Source organism: Megalobrama amblycephala, linkage group LG14 (assembly GCF_018812025.1).
Source record: "Megalobrama amblycephala isolate DHTTF-2021 linkage group LG14, ASM1881202v1, whole genome shotgun sequence".
Classification (NCBI taxonomy): Eukaryota; Metazoa; Chordata; class Actinopteri; order Cypriniformes; family Xenocyprididae; genus Megalobrama; species Megalobrama amblycephala.
This window is the reverse complement of record NC_063057.1, coordinates 22,067,884-22,085,047: the sequence shown is the minus strand read 5'-3', so window position 1 is coordinate 22,085,047 and position 17,164 is coordinate 22,067,884. Positions and strand designations below refer to the sequence as shown.

General features: G+C 37.4%; 1 protein-coding gene across 3 annotated transcripts; it reads left to right on the top strand.

Moving 5' to 3' along the window:
- Positions 1-508: 508 nt before the first annotated feature.
- Positions 509-13,261, top strand: LOC125246038 (tripartite motif-containing protein 16-like protein). 3 transcript variants are annotated; one of them, XR_007179683.1, is made up of 6 exons: positions 509-594; positions 1,066-1,344; positions 4,817-4,864; positions 7,851-7,886; positions 12,084-12,777; positions 13,010-13,261. XR_007179683.1 is itself a non-coding variant. In XM_048156890.1 (5 exons), exons 2-5 carry the CDS (start codon positions 1,086-1,088, stop codon positions 12,617-12,619), a joined length of 879 nt encoding a protein of 292 aa, XP_048012847.1. In that variant the 5' UTR covers positions 509-594; positions 1,066-1,085; the 3' UTR covers positions 12,620-12,978. The 3 variants fall into 3 exon arrangements, 1 of the variants encoding a protein (XP_048012847.1); XR_007179682.1 differs by having other exon boundaries at positions 12,084-12,907; positions 13,010-13,259; XM_048156890.1 differs by lacking the exon at positions 13,010-13,261 and having other exon boundaries at positions 12,084-12,978.
- The last annotated feature ends 3,903 nt before the right edge of the window (positions 13,262-17,164 follow it).

Here is a 17,164-nt window from a genome sequence, read left to right as displayed (position 1 = left end):
TAATATACCAGTTATCAATGTAAAGCTGCTTTGACACAATCTGCATTGTAAAAAGCGTTATATAAATAAAGGTGACTTGACTTGACAGTATTAGATGCTTAGTTGCTGTTTGAACGAGACATTTCAAGACTCACACCTGTAAGTAAATGTGGTTGTCAATCCCCAAAACTGACAGTGTGAACATGGCCTGGTGTGTTAACAGATTCAATGTCCATCTGTATGTCTATTTACCTGTCTTTCTGTCTCATAACTATATTTCAGTGCTGTTTGTCTGTCTCTGTTTATGTTTTTTTCTGTGATGTTTGTCTCTTTTTACCTGTAATCCCACAGTCATCCTACTGAATAGAATGTTGTATACATTGGGTATTTTTATGTCAGACAGTGAAGCTCCACAGTTTCACGGTCTTTTGTTTCTTGATAAACCGGTAATAATAATTTTCAGGAAAAGTGCTGTTATAGCAGGTTTAAATTCTGAAGAAAACTCCTCCTCCAAACTCCTCCTTTATAAATACTCAGAATTGGAAGGTGTTTCAATGTAACAACTTCTCAAGACAGTTGGAAGAACAGGAAACATCTACACCATCATTATTCACGGTTAGTAGAGGTTACTTACTAACATATACATATAGATTTAACAGTGTCAAGAATCAATTCACAATGACTCTAGACTTATCAAACAGCATTGACTCATTGTGTATGACTTTATTTTTGATTGCTATTCTGCTTTTTTCCATCTTCATCTTTATATAGTGTGTAACATTGCAAAGTCACCAAGTCCTTCTAGAGTTATTCTCTTTATCAGTGTCACTGTTTCTGAACACCCTGAAACTGATATACATGTGATTTACTTCATAGACATTTATTTACTCATATTATACCCATTTATAACTCAAGCTCTTCTTTTACATCAAAATCCTCCAACATTTATTTCTTTTTAAAAAATCTTTGTAAAAAATCTTTGGAACTTGATATCACAATTGTAATAACATTTGAGCGCTTAGGTCTACATGTTAAGAGTGAAACTACTTCAGATCTTTCTTTTTTTTTTGTCTTTTTGTCAAGCAGCTGTGAATCTGTGAAGGACGATGGAGACTGTTGAAAAGATACTTGAGGATTCCCTCAGAGACATGGTAAATGCTGACATGGAAGAGTTCATTCGGCGCTTAGCGAAAGATCACAAGTGTATATCAAGGTCTGATACAGAGAATGCAAGTAGGTTAAAAACTGTGGATATTATGGTGGAGCGTTTTGGACCAGAAAAAGCTGTGAAGATCACTGTGGAGATCCTGAGGAAGATGCACAGGACTAATCCGGCTAATCAGCTGGAGAAAGAATACAACAAAGGTAAGTAGTTAATGTTAAAAAGAAGTTAAATGTGCTGTTGTAAGGACCAGCCGTCAGCCCAAATAACAGAATCCAATGGTCTTGGTGAAAGTATAATGCGTGTATGTCTTTTCAGTACTCCTGTGAAGTTCACTTCATTTTAGAATTTAGTTTCAATTTTACTTTAGCCGTGCACTTGATCCCACTCCAATTTCAGATGGTAATTACTCTTGGATCATGTTTCTAATTATGAATAAATCTTTGATCATGTATTAAATTAGATATTTGATTATTGTAGATTTCAATTATTCATTCATTAGGGACCCAATGCCGCACACACCCCCCGGGTTTGTGCGAATCTCATGGTCACAAACTCGCCAGTTCAGGTTCTTCCTCAGAGGATGCAGGCTGAGCCCTTTAGTTGGCAGCGCACTGCTTGCTCATAACAAAAAGTGTCATTTTTTTAAGATGTTAGCCAATCAGAGGTGGGCGTTCACAAGTGGAAAAACAGAACGCTTTTCCAGCAAGGAAACGGATCTGCTCATGTAATAATATTATTATTACAATAATAGTTTTGTTTAGTTAAGTCAGCGTGAATAAAAAAAAAAACAATTTAGCCATTCTGTGACACAAATTATTAACATTAATTACAGCATCAAAAAAAGGTAAAGGGAAAGATACATATAAAAAGAGTAAAAATTAACAACTGGGTAATTCTTTTAATCTGGGTAATTCAAATTTTTATAATATGACAAATTGGGTTCCCATTTTGAAGAAAACCTGTCCATCGATCCCCTTAATGTAAATTTGATCTTCTCTAATTTTAAAAAGGACATAACATCTTCTAGCCAATCTGTCACAGAAGGAGGGTTAGGGGATTTCCAACATAACAAAATTCTTCTGTGGGCCAGTAAAGAAGTGTAAGCAATAATGTCCCTCTGGGTTGCAGTTAAAGTCCCCCTGTAGTCAATTATTTTATCCCTTAAAACTCATCTTTGATCACCAAAATGACATATTTTGACACAATTCAGGTGAAAAAACATTCTTCATGCCTTAAAATAACTTGTAAACCCTTGTCTCATAACAAAAATATATAATATGCAAATTAGCCCCGTTTTCATGCGCTCAGCCATTTTCTTCTGTGAACATTCGCTAAATGGATGTTTGAAAATTTCGTTGCTTTTAGTTTTTAGATTTAAATAAAAACATTCAGATGAAATCCTGCAGGTGCCCGTGCCTTGAATGAACACGAACTTCCATCGTATTTGCTTGAACTTATCAGGTAGGCTAAAATTATAACAAGGTTAACTCTCTCTGAACTTGACGTGTGATTCCACACTGACTGACATATGCACATGAATCACAGTCACACGCTCAGAGCACTATTGTTTTATTGTATGTTTTATAGTATTAAAATATTTCAAAGGACAAAATCATGAACTTTATTGGCTTTAATTCAAGTCAGCTGTACTTTACTTTGGCGCGAGCAGCCCTTGTGACGGTTCTGTCATTCATTAATATGAATTAATATAGATAGTCTTTTGCTTGACTACGTTATCAAACAGCTAATAATAATGTGTTGCTAATGTTACACAAACCATGTTCCCGTTCTTCATCTCAGAGTCAGACTGTCTTCTAACAATCAGTATCCTTACAGACGCTTTGAACAACTCCACAAGGTCAGTGGAGAAAGGCTTATAGTTCATCATAACATCGTAATAGACTCGCTATATTGATAAATCTACACAGTTATTCATATCAACAGAAAATGTACAGGGATAACCTGCTTCTCTCGAGACTTTCCTGCTTCAGAGCGGTCATAGTTAATGAAATGCTAATGAAACACCCACGATTTCAAAACGCAGGTTTTTTATTTTTATTTATTTATTTTTATTCTTTTCTTTGTCTCTTTCTTCATTTAGTTACATGTGGGAAAGAAATGTGTAAAAAGGAAACATGTGCAGACAAAGTATTCTCTTTTATACAGTGACTGGGAGGGCATAGAAAAATAAAACATTTGACTAACTCATATCTTGCTAATTCTATTTTAAATGTGTTTCTTGTAAAAAACAGTATATCTGGTTTGAAAGATTTAAGATGGGAGAAAACTTTAGCTCTTTTAACAGGACCGTTTAATCCCCTGACATTCCATGTCATCAGACTCACAGGATCATGTGATGTAAAAATTAGAAGCATGCAGGGGCTCCAAACTGAAACAAATTGTAACCATACATTTTAAATGACAAAAAAGAGCTCCAAGTCTTATTAGCTGTTTTAAGTGGCAGAATTACAGCGCCACATACTGGTCTGGCATGTGTACTACATCGGTTTGAGTCATTTCAGTGGTATCGTGTGGTCGCAGATATTTCTTGATCGGATAAGCATGCCACACTACATATCCATCTTGTGAATTTTTTTTTTTTTTAAGTTTTAGTATCATTTTGAATGTCTCAGTGCGATTAAATGTCTCCCCCCACGCAGTGATGTGTCAGTGTATTAAAAACACTCAGCCACCACTTTGTGTATATGCTTTTCTTACTCTTAGAATCATCTTTGAGCAATTGATGTTTTGTATTTATTATTTTTGAGTTGGCTTCTAATTGTTTAGTTGTGTAATTTCTTAGTATCACTGCCTTAGTAAGATGCAGTTTTCGTGAATGTACAAATATTATGCTTTCTTATAAGTAAGCAGAGCACGGCCTACTTAAAGGTAGATATTCACCCTGCATCCTCTGACCAGAGACCAGAACTGACAAGTTTGTGTCTGTGAGAAGCACACAGTCAGCCAATTTGACTTCCTGCGCGATACTGGGTCCCTAATTAATTCAAATTAAATTAATTACATTTATTTGGCACAAATTTGTTAAATGCAGAAGCAGGCATCTTTCATCTATATTTTTACACGCCTCCCTGCCATACTCCATTCTGATTCTTCAATTGTGCCATCTAGTGGTCAGCTATAGCATGACAACAATCGCTACAACTGAAAACTGTCTGTTCAAGCAGGTGCTGCAGGTTATTTTGAAGTAATAAAATATGTCAGATTTTTATTTTGTGTTCAATTATTTACTTATGCTTTAAGCTCCGCATAATAAGCAGGATAATTACCAGTGGGGTCTTTTAAATTGATGACTGTAGCTGTGGCAGAACAGACCCATAAAACACTGAGTATATGTGAGTCACTTAAAGTGCAGCACTTAATCAGTGTGTGTAGAAACATCTTTTTATTAGGAATATCAAAATGATGTTTAATGTTTAAGCTTGGAAACTAGCAGATACGTTACACTGATAAAATATATCACCCGAAAACAATAGCTGTTTTATTGAGAAAGCATACAGTTTTTACACTTTTTGACTATGTGAAATGTAGCTTAAATTATAGAATGACTCATGAATGAATAACTGCTTGCTTTCAACCTAATCTTCCCTGATTTGTGTTTGTGAGGTTTAATGTCACAGTATTTTCATTCTGATCTCTTTCTCTCTCTCACAGCTCAGGCTGAGGGCAGTGGCGAGTGTCCTGAGCCAAAACCGACCGGAGGTAAATAATGATCACTGTCTGTACAGAGAAACTCCAGATTTAAGAAAACTCTCACAAACGTGGCCTTGAAGAATGCATGTTTTATTCACCGGGCATCACACAATTCGTCAAGATGATCTCAGTGATTCCTGCAGGCAGGGAGAAGTGTGCTGTGCTTTACACAAATTCCTCCAGGGGGCGCATGGAACAACTTACTGTAGCTCAACACAGTAGATATGCTGCAGGCCAGATCGGGTGCTCTTGCACACTTCATGTTGTAAAAGATTGGTCTTGAATCAGTCTTTCAATGTGCCTAGTTTATGCGCGTCAGGACCCACTCATTGTCGTAATCATACTTTAGATCTGATATTGTCACATGGAATCGATATTGATGCTGTTGAAATTCTGCAGCAGAGTGACGACATCTCAGATCATTATCTAGTCTCGTGTATAATACATTTAGTTAAAGCGGCTAAACCGCCTCCCTATGGTACAACCTGAGGTCGCGTTAACCGAAAATGTTCCGTCATTGACAGTTTTTTTTATTTATTTTTTTTGCAGTGACGGAAAAATCTGAAAGCCATCTGTTATTTTGGCATATTACACTGAAACTGATATAACCTGTATATGTAATTCCCACCCCTGTCCAGTATGGAATTACATTTCTGCCACAATTCCGCGCACGCAATATCATATTTTGAGCGCGCAAAAGGGCATTTCGCACGAGTTTTGCGGAGAAATGTTCGTCTCGCAAATAAAAAAGTATTTTGAGCGAACGAAAATCAATTTTGCATTTAATAGAAGTTTATTTGGATGTGCGCAGATGTTCTCTTTCGCGTGTGCAACGCTTCACTTGCTCTCCTGATACCCACGCTGAGCGCTCTCAATCGCCGATGGCTCGTGTGCTCAACACAACAGAGCGTTACAACGTGCCACAATTCCAGCCAATCAGAGATGAGGCTGCTAAACAGGCCTGACAACCACTCACAAGACTCCCTGCTTTACCGACAGAGGAAGAGGAACAATACATGGTGGAAGAGGCGTTTGTTCAAAGGCTTGAATCCCTTTAAGACTATATGATACTATTTTCAAATTCAAATGTCTACTACTTCGAAGTAGACTATTATTTATTATTTTTTTTATTTATTTTTTTTATTTAAACATATGGTATTATTACATAATGGCATGTCTCAGTGTTTCCTACACTTCTTACTGAACTGCAGTTTATGTAATGGACAGACTTTTGCCCTTTTAATTAGTTAAGTGCGTAAGCAAGGTACAAAACTCTGATATTTAAAAATATCAAATAGATGCAGAAATGCAATGTAGTAATTATCAAAATTCTTCACACTATTTAGGATGGATAGTATGCACATTGGGATGCAGGCTTGTTCTCCCTCCCTTAAATCATTTTAAAGCTGTATCTTGCAACATATTTTCTGATGTTCATTCTCGTTTATTTCATTGTGTAAAGTAGTAAAGAGGAAGAGATGATCGAGTTCACTCATGATCCGCGGCAACTGTTCAAGATGAAAACTGAAAAGTGATGCACGGTCATTGTTTAACTTTATTTTCATAATATAAATAAATTCAATTCAATTCAGATTTATTTGTGACCCGCTCTGGCGAAATGAGTCGGAAGTCGTAACGTTCTATTTTAAGATATGGGCCGATAATGTGGAAAAACAATGAAAAAAATATATTTTTTTAAGCTAATTTCAAAGAACAGACTTTCAAAAATAATCTCCAGATTCTCAAGGTTAAAATGAATCCAAATATAATATCAGTAATATAATACCAATATCAATATAATATATTGGGTTGATCAAAAGATATTACTCTTGGAATGATTTAACATACTTGGCTAAAAACATGTCTCTCATCTCTCCGGGATGCAGTGTGTATCCAATGTTCCCGGACCCATCCATGTTCGTTTTCCAACGTGGAATAACACAAAATAGATATCATTTTAAAGCTTAGATCTTTTTAATGCATCTAACCATTTTGAAAAACTCCTAACGAGTGCTGAGAAGCACCTCTAAACCGGAGTTTACCGCCCGTTGGCGCCACCTGGCTGCGGAAAAATGAACAACAATTTTTCAAACTATTCTTTACGCTATCACCACGAAATTTGAACCAGATGAAGCTCACATATAGGAGAGCATCACCAAAAAAGAATTTTTTAGCGATCTTATTGTGTTCCTGAGTTATTCCATGTCAAAAACGTTAAAAGCGATTTTCTCAGGTTTTCAATTGGAAAAAGAGGGCAGACGACCGTATATTATATAATATTATTTTAAAGCTTATAGTCTCATCTTTCCATTAATGTCAAAATCTCAATTTTGAAATTTGGGTCACTGTGACTCATTTTGCTGGATCAGGTCACATTTGTATAGGTCTTTTCACAATACATATTGTTTAAAATGCTAATAGTGATTGTAAATTAATTGCCTAAATTATTACATTATTTGCTAACTGTATTCTTTAAATTGTAATGTTGACATGCATTCTCTGTAAAGCTGCTTTGAAATGATATGTATTGTGAAAAGCGCTATACAAATAAATGTGAATTGAATTGAATTGAATACAGCAATGATAACTGCATTAGGAGAAGAAAATGATCCGACCTCAGGATGGCGCCGGCGTGCCTGATTAACTGCTCTCATGTGACACTCCATGAACGTGAACCATAGACATCACTTTTCTTAAGCTGTTGTTCATTCAGAAATCCTTTATTGCGTTAGTGATGGGAAGTTCCGATCATTTTACCGACTCTGACTTTTGAGTCTCGTTCAGTTGTTATTTCTCACAGTTTTTTACAGATTTTAAGGATTGTGTCACAGATGGTTACATTCCCTCTCTAATCAAATCTGTGATCAGTTCATGTCTACAGAAGACAAATCAAATATCTTCTGTGTTGGAGGATTTCTGCATGTGTTCGTAATGGATGCAGGGATGATTTTCTCCTGATTATAATCACACTCTTCATGTCTCTTGATTTCCACAGAAACTGATGACATGACCAAGAACATCTTCCTACAATGTAAGTCACTGAGAAAACAAGCAGATAAACTCACAGTGTGTTCATGTTCTTCCTGGAGAAGGAGAAACTTTGACACAAAACACTGATAAATAATGACAGTATTTCATGTATCATGGGAATACTGTCATTTATCTTATTCTAATTAAAACTTCTCTTTCTGAAGTACTTCATTAAATGCACACTCGAGTATTATTATGACAGAGACAAACAAACTCGAAGATTATTATTACAGATACGCACAAACTCGAAGATTATTATCAGAGACGCACAAACTGTAAGATTATTATTACAGAGACGCACAAACTTGAGTATTATTATTACAGAGACGCACTAACTCGAAGATTATTATCAGAGACGCACAAACTCGAAGATTATTATCAGAGACGCACAAACTGTAAGATTATTATTACAGAGACGCACAAACTGTAAGATTATTATTACAGAGACGCACAAACTAGAGTATTATTATTATCAGAGACGCACAAACTCGAAGATTATTATCAGAGACGCACAAACTGTAAGATTATTATTACAGAGACGCACAAACTTGAGTATTATTATTACAGAGACGCACAAACTCGAAGATTATTATCAGAGACGCACAAACTGTAAGATTATTATTACAGAGACGCACAAACTAGAGTATTATTATTATCAGAGACGCACAAACTCGAAGATTATTATCAGAGACGCACAAACTGTAAGATTATTATTACAGAGACGCACAAACTAGAGTATTATTATTACAGATACGCACAAACTCGAAGATTTGTCACGGAACAGAAAGGCAAAAAGGAAGATCCAAATGCAGCAATGGTGTTTATTGAGGGCAAATCCATAAGGCGTAATCCAGAGTACAGGCAGGGGTCAGAATCCAAAACAACAGTCCAAACATAAAACAAGAAACAAGAAACTACAAACCAAAACGGGGAAACATGAAAACCAGGGATCAGACTCGAGGGTGACATTCAACAATGAACCACACATACAGACAGCAAACACTCAAACTAAATAGACAGACACTAATGACCAAATACACAACAGCTGGGTGCAAATGATGAGTGGTGATTAGTCCGGGAAGTGTGTATGGGGAATGTAGTCCATGAGACAGGTGGAAATGACAGTCCGGGACGGAGTGCCCTCTAATGGCTGAAGGGCACTCTCACAGGTGATCGTGACAAGATTATTATCAGAGACGCACAAACTGTAAGATTATTATCACAGATACGCACAAACTCGAGTATTATTATCAGAGACGCACAAACTAGAGTATTATTATCACAGATACGCACAAACTAGAGTATTATTATTACAGAGACGCACAAACTCGAAGTATTATTATCAGAGACGCACAAACTACAGTATTATCACAGATACGCACAAACTCAAGTATTATTATCAGAGACGCACAAACTAAAGTATTATTATCACAGATACGCACAAACTCGAGTATTATTATCAGAGACGCACAAACTAGAGTATTATCACAGATACGCACAAACTCAAGTATTATTATCAGAGACGCACAAACTCGAGTATTATTATCACAGATACGCACAAACTTGAGTATTATTATCACAGAGACGCACTAACTTGAGTATTATTATTACAGATACGCACAAACTCGAGTATTATTATCACAGAGACGCACTAACTCGAGTATTATTATCACAGAGACGCACTAACTTGAGTATTATTAAACTAGAGTATTATTATCACAGAGACGCACAAACTGTCAGACATAATAATACTCGAGTTAGTGCGTATCTGTGATAATAATACTCGAGTTAGTGTGTCTCTGTGATAATAATACTCGAGTTAGTGCGTCTCTGTGATAATAATACTCGAGTTAGTGCGTCTCTGTGATAATAGTACTCGAGTTAGTGCGTATCTGTGATAATAATACTCGAGTTAGTGCGTCTCTGTGATAATAATACTCGAGTTTGTGCGTCTCTGTGATAATAATACTCGAGTTAGTGTGTCTCTGTGATAATAATACTCGAGTTAGTGCGTCTCTGTGATAATAATACTCGAGTTAGTGCGTCTCTGTGATAATAATACTCGAGTTTGTGCGTCTCTGTGATAATAATACTCGAGTTTGTGCGTCTCTGTGATAATAATACTCGAGTTAGTGCGTCTCTGTGATAATAATACTCGAGTTAGTGCGTCTCTGTGATAATAATACTCGAGTTAGTGTGTCTCTGTGATAATAATACTCGAGTTTGTGTGTCTCTGTGATAATAATACTCGAGTTTGTTCTCTGTGATAATAATACTCAAGTTTGTGCGTCTCTATGATAATAATACTCGAGTTAGTGTGTCTCTGTGATAATAATACTCGAGTTTGTTCTCTGTGATAATAATACTCAAGTCTCTATGATAATAATACTCGAGTGAGTGCGTCTCTGTGATAATAATACTCGCGTTTGTGCATCACAGACGTACAAACTAGAGTATTATTATCACAGAGATGCACTAACTCGAGTATTATTAAACTAGAGTATTATTATCACAGAGACGCACAAACTGTCAGACATAATAATACTCGAGTTAGTGCGTCTCTGTGATAATAATACTCGAGTTAGTGCGTATCTGTGATAATAATACTCGAGTTAGTGCGTCTCTGTGATAATAGTACTCGAGTTAGTGCGTATCTGTGATAATAATACTCGAGTTAGTGTGTCTCTGTGATAATAATACTCACGTTTGTGCGTCTCTTTGATAATAATACTCAAGTTAGTGCGTCTCTATGATAATAATCTTCGAGTTTGTGCGTCTCTGTGATAATAATACTCGAGTTAGTGCGTCTCTGTGATAATAATACTCGAGTTAGTGTGTCTCTGTGATAAAAATACTCGAGTTTGTTCTCTGTGATAATAATACTCAAGTTTGTGCGTCTCTATGATAATAATACTCACGTTTGTGCGTCTCTGTGATAATAATACTCACGTTTGTGCGTCTCTATGATAATAATACTCGAGTTTGTTCTTCTCTGTGATAATAATACTCGAGTTAGTGCGTCTCTGTCATAATAATACTCGAGTTTGTGCGTCTCTGTGATAATAATACTCGCGTTTGTGCATCACAGACGTACAAACTAGAGTATTATTATCACAGAGACTGATTACAAATGCGCTGCACAACAGACACAGATGTGAACAAATGCATGTTAACTTAAGAAAAATGTAATTATTCTAAAATGTGCAGGTTTTTTTAAACAATGTTCATTTTTTTTCATGCAGTTGTGATATATTATGCATAGGCGGGAACATTTGATTCAAAAACCCACATCATTTCTGAATGACAACAGTTCTCCTGTGTCTGTTTAACCTTTGACAACAGTACAGGGAGCAAATGTCTAAAACAGATTTTCAACCACACACACACACACTTAGTTAGTTAAAACAATAACAATAACTAAATTATTTCTCTCTTACAAATATTCATATTGTCGCAGAAATAATGATATAAAAATTTAGCAGTTTGCATATAAACACTAATGTCTACAGTAGCGATCAAAATAGAATAAATCACCTTTTAAAAGTTACTTGTCACTTAAAATAACGACTATATCTATTGCATCATTACGCCGTCAGGTGGTGACAAGTGACTATTTAAAAATGTGTTTGTCATTGAATCATTCATTCAAGAAATTCATTAAAAAACACTGATTCATCCAGTAATGAAACAAGTGAAGTCCTTAAGAACGAGTCATTGAAACAACTGATTATTTAAAAAAAATAATTCATTCAAATTAATCATTTTAAATACTCTGCAGCAATTAAAATTTTGTCAGAAATGTAGCTGTTTGTTCAGAATCATGATTTTCAATGTATCCAGAATCGTGCCACTCTGTGATGTTTATTATTTGTTTTGTAAGAGATCAACAAAATAAACCCTGACAGGTGCAACAACTTTACAGTAACATTGACATGAACTAAAGCTCTCTGATATCTTGTTTCAACACAATCAATAAATGAAACACAAGATGAATAGAACAGATAAAAAAAGAACAGTAAATATGTCAGAGTACTAAATGCTGATGGACCAATCAGAATCACGTTATAGGGGCTGTTCACATATCACGTCTGCACCTCAGATCATGTGACAAGAACCAACCGATCAGCTTTGGCCTTTCCTTTGATTATTGAATTTGACATTGATCATTCCTGATTGTGATGTGTTTTATCTCCATCAGATTACCATCAGTTCACTGCGGATCCGAACACAGTGAATAAACAACTCCAACTGTCTGTGAGGAACACAGTGATTACTTACACTGACACACCACAGTCGTATCCTGATAATCCTGAAAGATTTGATTATTATCCTCTGGTGTTGTGTAGAGAGAGTGTGAATGATCGACGCTGTTACTGGGAGACTGAGTGTTTTGGAGATGTGTATATAGCAGTGTCATATAAGAGCATCACCAGGAAGGGAACGGCTTATGACAGCTGGTTTGGATATAATGATAAGTCCTGGAGTTTGATGTGCTCTCCCTCCAGTTACGCATTCATGCACAACAGCAAACAGACTAGTATCTCTCTAAAGCCCACCAGCGGCAGAGTAGGAGTGTATGTGGATCACAGAGCAGGAACTCTGTCCTTCTACAACTTCTCTGGAGACACAATGATCCCTATCCACACAGTCCAGACCACATTCACTCAACCACTCTATCCTGGGTTTAGGGTTGGTAATGGATCAGTGAAACTGTTGATGAAACAGGTTCTATAGAGATATTACCCATAATGCTTTGGGCTCATGATAGATCAGTAACAGTGAGATGTTATAGAGTCTCTTATTTTCTCTTCATTATATTAATTACTACAGCTGAACATCTGTCAGTGAAATAATGTCAGAATAAATGACAATAAATCCTCATATGGATCAGTGTGTGTGTGTGTTTTCTCAAGTTTATGGTGATGGAAATGAGTTTTTATTATAGTGTCACTCAATCATTTATCATGTGTGTAGAACTGAGATTAGCTGAACATCTGAACATCTGTCCTCATATGGATCAGTGTGTGATGTTTTCTCAAGTTTATGGTGATGGAAATGAGTTTTTATTATAGTGTCACTCAATCATTTATCATGTGTGTGTGAGATTTGAACATCTCAAGTCAGTTGTGTGTTTTCTCAAGTTTATGGTGATGGAAATGAGTTTTTATTATAGTGTCACTCAATCATTTATCATGTGTGTAGAATTGAGATTAGTTGAACATGTTTTAATCAGATGTATTTCAGGGGTTCAAGCGCTGAAGCTGCAGCATCATTATTGTGTTTGTGCTGTTTATCAATGATTGTTTTTCTGCTCTAAACATGTCTGTACGTCACTGAGGAAATAATAAAAACTTCTTCTGGACTGTTGGTGTTGTTCACTCAAAACTCATGACAACCCTGATACATTAAACTTTTTTTTGTTCAAAATCAAACTGAGGTTAATTATTTATTTATTTTTATTGATGCTCAAAGCAGTATAGATGTAATAACAAAATACAAAAGGGGACAATATAAATTGAACATATTGACAAATTATAAGAATTACATGAAACTTGAAAAAAGGAAAAGAATTACAAATAGATAATGTTTTTGGTCTGTGTACCATCGGATAATTTGTTTTTCGTTTTTGTCTTCTAAACGAAAAATTAAGAAAGCATTCATTTATCACATATTAGACCCTCCTCATGAGAATTAATAGACAAATCTCGAGTCGTTTTTTCATATTTTTATTTTTGTTCTAATTCGCCAAATGGAGAAACAATAAAACCAAAATGGATAAACGGCTTGAATATTCGATCTCTACATGGGCGGGAATAAAACGCCCTTTCTGCTGATTGGTCAACCAAAGATCAAGCCGCGCCATCAGTTCTTAACTCAGCTCTGCGCAACAGTAGACTATCCGATACATTTGTACGAATTTTTACAGAGTTTATTGCAACTACATTTAATCTAGTTCTCATCAAACAGCCAGACTAATAAATAGCTCGACACAACCCGTGCCAGAGCAGAGCCTAGACAGAGCTTTCTTCTGTATTCATTCGTGTGCCGAATACTAATTTATCGTATTAAATATTGGCATCTGCTCTCACAACTAGCCAAACTATTTGGCACACTTATTAGCCTTCTTATTCAGCTGACCATCTCTCAAAATCTGTGTGCTGGAGGCTGGACAGCGCGGAGAGAATGCATGAGCTATTACTGAAGCGCAGAGCAGAATCGATTCAAGGGTCAAGTCAACTTTATATAGCGCTTTTACAATACAGATTGTTTCAAAGCAGCTTCACAGTGATAATAGGAAAATTAATAGACAGAGTTTGTTTTGGCTTTACAGCAGCTCTAAAATGAAGTTTATCGAGCTAAAGTTTTTGATAGAATCACTTTCGTTGTAAGAATCATTAATTATTAACTTAAATGATGCTTAAATGACACCTTTTTAACTGAAAACAGAACAGAAACTAACTTTTAATGCGTTCTTGCCGTTCATTTACGTGTTTAAGGGTAGACTATGAATTAACACTTTGAACAATAAAGCCAGAGAAGAATATATATTTTTATATTTATTGCCATTGTAGCAGTTTTACTCTGGTTGTGTTTTGTTGCTCTCAAAGAAGACAATACATGTGGAGCAGGACTCAGGATGATTTATTCTGAAGAAGCAGGTCTGCAGAAATACACAGAGCACAATTAATGTTTTTTGGGATACACGTCTCTCCCCTTCAGTGGTCCATACAGCACGGAGAAAAGCTAGTAAGCAAAACCAATCTCGGTAAAATGTTCAAAATACAATTCACTGCGTTACATTTGCTATGCGTCGTTACCCTGTGTCATTACTGTGTCGTCTTCCATGTCGTTGCTATGCGTCGTTTCCCTCTGTCGTTACTATGTGTCGTCTTCCATGTCGTTGCTATGTGTCGTCGTTACTATGTGTCGTCTTCCATGTCGTTACTATGCGTCGTTACCCTCTGTCGTTACTATGCGTCGTTACCCTCTGTCGTTGCTATGCGTCGTTACCCTCTGTCGTTGCTATGCGTCGTTACCCTCTGTCATTACTATGTGTCGTCTTCCATGTCGTTACTATGTGTCGTTACCCTCTGTCGTTACTATGTGTCGTCTTCCATGTCATTACTATGCGTCGTTTCCCTCTGTCGTTACTATGTGTCGTCTTCCATGTCGTTACTATGCGTCGTTACCCTCTGTCGTTACTATGTGTCGTCTTCCATGTCGTTGCTATGCGTCGTTTCCCTCTGTCGTTACTATGTGTCGTCTTTCACCTATGTCGTCTCTGTCGTTACTATGTGTCGTCTTCCATGTCGTTACTATGTGTCGTCTTCCATGTCGTTACTATGTGTCGTCGTTACTATGTGTCCTCTGTCGTTACTATGCGTCGTTACCCTCTGTCGTTACTATGTGTCGTCTTCCATGTCATTACTATGCGTCGTTTCCCTCTGTCGTTACTATGTGTCGTCTTCCATGTCGTTACTATGTGTCGTCTTCCATGTCGTTACTATGCGTCGTTACCCTCTGTCGTTACTATGTGTCGTCTTCCATGTCGTTACTATGCGTCGTTTCCCTCTGTCGTTACTATGTGTCGTCTTCCATGTCGTTACTATGTGTCGTCTTCCATGTCGTTACTATGCGTCGTTACCCTCTGTCGTTACTATGTGTCGTCTTCCATGTCGTTACTATGTGTCGTCTTCCATGTCGTTACTATGCGTCGTTACCCTCTGTCGTTACTATGTGTCGTCTTCCATGTCATTACTATGTTACTATGTGTCGTCGTTCCATGTCGTCGATACCCTCTGTCATTACTATGCGTCGTCTTCCATGTCATTACTATGCGTCGTCTTCCATGTCGTTACTATGCGTCGTTACCTCTGTCGTTACTATGTGTCGTCTTCCATGTCGTTACTATGTGTCGTCTTCCATGTCGTTACTATGTGTCGTCTTCCATGTCGTTACTATGTGTCGTCTTCCATGTCGTTACTATGTGTCGTCTTCCATGTCATTACTATGCGTCGTCTTCCATGTCGTTACTATGCGTCGTTACCCTCTGTCGTTACTATGTGTCGTCTTCCATGTCATTACTATGCGTCGTCTTCCATGTCGTTACTATGCGTCGTTACCCTCTGTCATTACTATGTGTCGTCTTCCATGTCGTTACTATGTGTCGTCTTCCATGTTGTTACTATGTGTCGTTACCCTCTGTCGTTACTATGTGTCGTCTTCCATGTCGTTACTATGTGTCGTCTTCCATGTTGTTACTATGTGTCGTTACCCTCTGTCGTTACTATGTGTCGTCTTCCATGTCGTTACTATGTGTCGTCTTCCATCTCGTTAATATGTGTCGTCTTCCATGTCGTTACTATGCGTCGTTACCCTCTGTCATTACTATGTGTCGTCTTCCATGTCGTTACTATGTGTCGTCTTCCATGTCGTTACTATGCGTCGTTACCCTCTGTCATTACTATGTGTCGTCTTCCATGTCGTTACTATGTGTCGTCTTCCATGTCGTTACTATGCGTCGTTACCCTCTGTCGTTACTATGCGTCGTTACCCTCTGTCGTTACTATGCGTCGTTACCCTCTGTCGTTACTATGTGTCGTCTTCCATGTCGTTACAATGCGTCGTTTCCCTCTGTCGTTACTATGTTTCACGAGTTCACATTTACATATAATCAAGTACAGTAAGGGTTATGCATATTTGGCGTGCTGTCCGGGGGGAGGGCTCCGAGCTCGGAAATTTTGGCCCGAACCCAGAGTACTCCCCCCCCTGTTAAGATAGAAGTACATAGAACTGAAGTGAGGAGTAGGGGTGGAGGAGGGATGCTAATGAACTGTCAGACGAACAGAGGTAAGTCTGCTGTATTTATACCTCTTGTCATGATTGCATTGATTAACTGAATGTTCTCCACCTGGGCTAGTTTGGTTAATTATCTGCACCTGTTCCTCCCGAACTTTGTTTAATAAAACATCATTTCACGAAGTTCACATTTACATATAATCAAGTACAGTAAGGGTTATGCATATTTGGCGTGCTGTCCGGGGGGAGGGCTCCGAGCTCGGAAATTTTGGGCCCCGAACCCAGAGTACTCCCCCAAATGCAAGAGCAAAGGACAGCCGCTAGATCAAATAACCCCCCAAAAGCCTTAAGATTGGCGAGCTGGCGTTTCGGGAAGCCTGGTTGTTGAACCAAGAGGGCCCATGTTGCCTCTGATGGGGGCAGGCTTGTAGCACCGGGCCTTAATGGACGTTGTTGATTGATGGACGGAGGGAGGAGTGG

Bases quoted from the DNA above. Each gene is read 5' to 3' on its own strand.
- LOC125246038 (XM_048156890.1), top strand. From the start codon at position 1,086: ATGGAGACTGTTGAAAAGATACTTGAGGATTCCCTCAGAGACATGGTA. The intron at 4,865-7,850 runs GTAAATAATGAT...TGATTTCCACAG, and splicing joins TGAGCCAAAACCGACCGGAG to AAACTGATGACATGACCAAG. The intron at 7,887-12,083 runs GTAAGTCACTGA...TATCTCCATCAG, and splicing joins CAAGAACATCTTCCTACAAT to ATTACCATCAGTTCACTGCG.